Genomic DNA, 3,733 nt, shown 5'->3' with positions numbered 1-3,733 from the left:
TTCATTGTGTAGTTGCTGCATATAGTTGCGAAAAAAATAGAATTCCAGGTTTGTTTCCTCTTCTAAATCGAGTTGCTTGTTTCTTCCATTGATCGATTGATACGTTTTTTCTTATTTTATTCAAGTTAGTCTTCTTCTTCTTCCCCTTTTCTAACATAATAGGTTAAAACTTTCATAATATGCTCTGTTTTCTTCCTTAGAATCAGTAAAAGATTATTGGGTTGTGATTTCTAATAGTTGACTCGATTTTGCCAGTGAATTTTCAGAGCACCTTTGTCTTCTTCATTGTTTAGTTGCTGCTTAGCTGCGACAAAAGGAATTCGAGGTTTGTTTCCTCTTCTAAATCGAGTTTCTTGTGTTCTTCCATAAATTGTATTGATGGATTTTTTGTTGTTTTACTCACGTTAGTCATCTTCTTCTTCCTCTTTTCTAACATTAAATAAGTTAATAGTTTCAAAATCTGCTATGTTTTCTTATTTGTCAGTAAAAGATTATTGGGTTGAGCATTCTAATATATTTGACTCGATTTTGTTGTTTTCTTGTTTCTTGATCATCAGTATTGGACAAGGAATGGTTTTAAAACAGAGTATAAGGAGTAAGCAATTGAACTAATAATTTGGCAGTGTTTTTTTTAACTACAAACATGCACAGAACTCTTGTTGAACAGGAAAAATCTCTCCATCTGATAATTATATTATCCATCTATATTTGACAGCAGATGCGACTAATAAAAACTTACCTCCATATCAGAAAACAATATCCTCATCTTTATGTGAAACATGGGACAGTAAGTTATGGGCTGAACTAAGCGAAATACCTCTCTTCAAAGAAATATCTTCAGCAGCCTTCTCCACTGCATATAGCCTGGCAGCAGCCATCTGTTTCTCTACCTCCCTCTTCTTGTAACCTTGTATCTTCTTTAAATGGAAGAAATCTTCCCTTTCCAGTTCATTAAGTTCCCCCTTGATGTAAAGAAGCGTGTTTTCCAACCGAGGCTTCACAACATTCTCCAAGGCAGTGACCCTCCGATTTGACAGTATGTTGTATTTGAAAATCCTAATTATTTCGTGAATAGCATATATTTGCATAATCCCAATGTTTTTGTTGTTTATGAATATCAGCGGCTAAATGTATGTGGGGTACTAGAGATTTTAAGCTCTATTAAGTCTTGCTTATGAGTTTCCAGGGACTAACTCCATGTGGGGTTTTAGCGATTATGTTTTTCGGGAAGTACAAAAAAAAATCTGTTGCTTGTAACGATGTATATAGGATAACATTCCCTATCATTTTTTTCAAGTTATATTCATCTCTTTTATGATTGCTTCAGCAGGTTTTATCTATAGACAATTATTTTATGTAAAGTGCATATAATTTTTTTTTAAAATTAATTATTGTATGAATAACATACTAGTTTCACATCTTTAGTGATTTTGTAATTTTCTTAGTCCTTTCTTGATGTACTGTTTGAAGATTCAAGTGAACTAACTATTTCGTAACTATAAACAAGTAGTTTTCTTAGTATCAAATGACTATTTAGATAATCTTATGTCGTAATATATATTGTTTTGTGTAATTACTTACTCCAATCTTTGGTAGGCTCAAAGGAAAATCATGTTTTAGGAACAAACATCTTAGCTCTATAAGTAAACTTTTAATCTTTTATAATTCTTAGTGACATCTATCCTTAGATTTCAACCCTATTGTGTTTATCTGATCGTAACAAGTTGTTTGCATCTTATATTTTTTGTTATTCTTTATATTTTTAAAAGAATTTGTTATGTCCTCATAAAGGTTATGGCACCTAGTAAGCAGTGGATGCAACTTGTTGATAATCGTCTCGATGAAATCTACTTGATTGGTGTGCAAAAGTTTTTGGATTATGCTTTTCGAAAAATAGGAGAAGAATATGAAATACGATGTTCGTGTGTCAAATGTTACAATTCAACTTTAGGAACTCGTAAAACAGTTGAGACACATTTGCTAGTACATGGAATAATTCGCAATTATACTTTTTGGTATCACCATGGAGAACGTTTGGGTGAGCCATTATCAGAATTAGAATATGAAGATGAAGAACAAGATGATGATGCAATAGAAGAATGTGAGAGTGAAGATGAAGTAGAAGAACTATTGAGAGACCTATATCCTAATCTTGATGGAAGAACTACACATACTGATGACTTACTTGAAGAGGAACCAAATGATGAAGCAAAAAACTTTTACAGCCTATTGAAGGATTTTGAGTTGCCATTATACCAAAATTCAAAAGCTTCAAAGCTTTCCACTTTGATCAAATTGCTTCATATCAAAAGTATGGGTCGTTGGAGTAATGCATCATTTACAATGCTATTGAAAATGTTGAAAGAGGAGTTGTTGCCTGATGGTGCCAATTTGCCAAATTCATATTATGAGGCAAAGAAGATAATTAAAGAACTTGGTCTTTCATACGATAAGATTGATGCTTGTACTAATGATTGCATGTTATACTGGAAGGAAGATAGCTTACTTGATTCTTGCAAAGTTTGTGGTGCGTCGAGATGGAAAATAAATACACATAGCGGGGAAACAAGGAATAAAAAAGGTAAAAAGATAGCATTAAAGAGTTTACGCTATTTTCCTTTAAAGCATAGACTTCAGAGATTGTTTATGTGTACCAAGACATCTACTTTGATGACATGGCATAAGGATAAAAGAGTTGAAGATGGAATAATGAGGCACCCGGCTGATTCAATGGCATGGAAGTCATTTGATGAACTTCATCCTTCATTTGCGGCTGAGCCTCGAAATGTGCGACTTGGACTTGCTAGTGATGGATTTCAACCATTCCGAAATTCAAAAACCTCACATAGCATTTGGCCTGTGGTTCTTATTCCTTATAATTTACCACCTTGGTTGTGTATGAAGGAAGAAAATTTTATTTTGTCAATGCTTTTTCCGGGTCCAAATGGTCCAGGAGATGCAATTGATACATATCTCCAGCCTTTAATAGGGGAATTGAAGGAGTTGTGGGAAGTTGGTATTGAGACCTATGATGCATCAACTAAGCAAAATTTTAAGTTGCATGCTTCTTTATTATGGACCATCAATGACTTTCCAGCATATGGAAATTTATCGGGATGGAGTACAAAAGGAAAATTGGCATGCCCATGTTGCAATAAAGACACTTCCTCAATTCGATTATCCAGGGGTAAGAAGTAGTGTTTTATGGGTCATCGGCGTTATCTTTCTCAAAATCACAAATGGCGAAGTGAGAAGGGCTCATTTGATGGTACAATAGAGAAAAGGCCTCCACCAAAAGTATGTTCCGGTATTGAGATACTTAATCAAGTGCAAGATCTTGAAGGCCTACCGTTATCAAAAGATCCTAAGAAAAGAAAGAAGATATCACATGAAAATCGAGAGGATAATTGGAACAAGAAAAGTATCTTTTATGTTGTCCAAAGAAGTGTGTGAACCTCTTATTGAATTGTCTATATTTTTTAGTGTGCTTGGATCAAAAGAGTTGAGAATTGAAAACTTGGAGCATATTGAAGCACAAATACCCATAACACTTTGCAAGTTGGAAAAGGTCTTCCCTCCTTCATTTTTTGATGTCATGGTGCACTTACCTGTTCATTTAGCTACTGAAGCTTAAATTCCTAGACCGATTCATTATCGGTGGATGTATCCTGTGGAGCGATGGTTATATTTTTTGAAATCTCTCATTGGTAATAGGGCATGTCCAGAAGGTTGT

General features: G+C 34.2%; 1 protein-coding gene across 1 annotated transcript; it reads left to right on the top strand.

The window, feature by feature from the left end:
• The first annotated feature begins 1,794 nt into the window (after positions 1-1,794).
• On the top strand, positions 1,795-3,198 carry LOC107061727 (uncharacterized). The gene has a single exon (XM_015311499.1). The coding sequence runs from the start codon at positions 1,795-1,797 to the stop codon at positions 3,196-3,198; it is 1,404 nt and encodes a 467-aa protein (XP_015166985.1).
• The last annotated feature ends 535 nt before the right edge of the window (positions 3,199-3,733 follow it).

Source organism: Solanum tuberosum, unplaced genomic scaffold (assembly GCF_000226075.1).
Source record: "Solanum tuberosum cultivar DM 1-3 516 R44 unplaced genomic scaffold, SolTub_3.0 scf00163, whole genome shotgun sequence".
Classification (NCBI taxonomy): Eukaryota; Viridiplantae; Streptophyta; class Magnoliopsida; order Solanales; family Solanaceae; genus Solanum; species Solanum tuberosum.
The sequence above is the reverse complement of the archived record's forward strand: the minus strand, read 5'-3'. Positions and strand labels throughout refer to the sequence as shown.

Coding starts and splice junctions, on each gene's coding strand:
- LOC107061727 (XM_015311499.1), top strand. CDS start 1,795: ATGGCACCTAGTAAGCAGTGGATGCAACTTGTTGATAATCGTCTCGAT.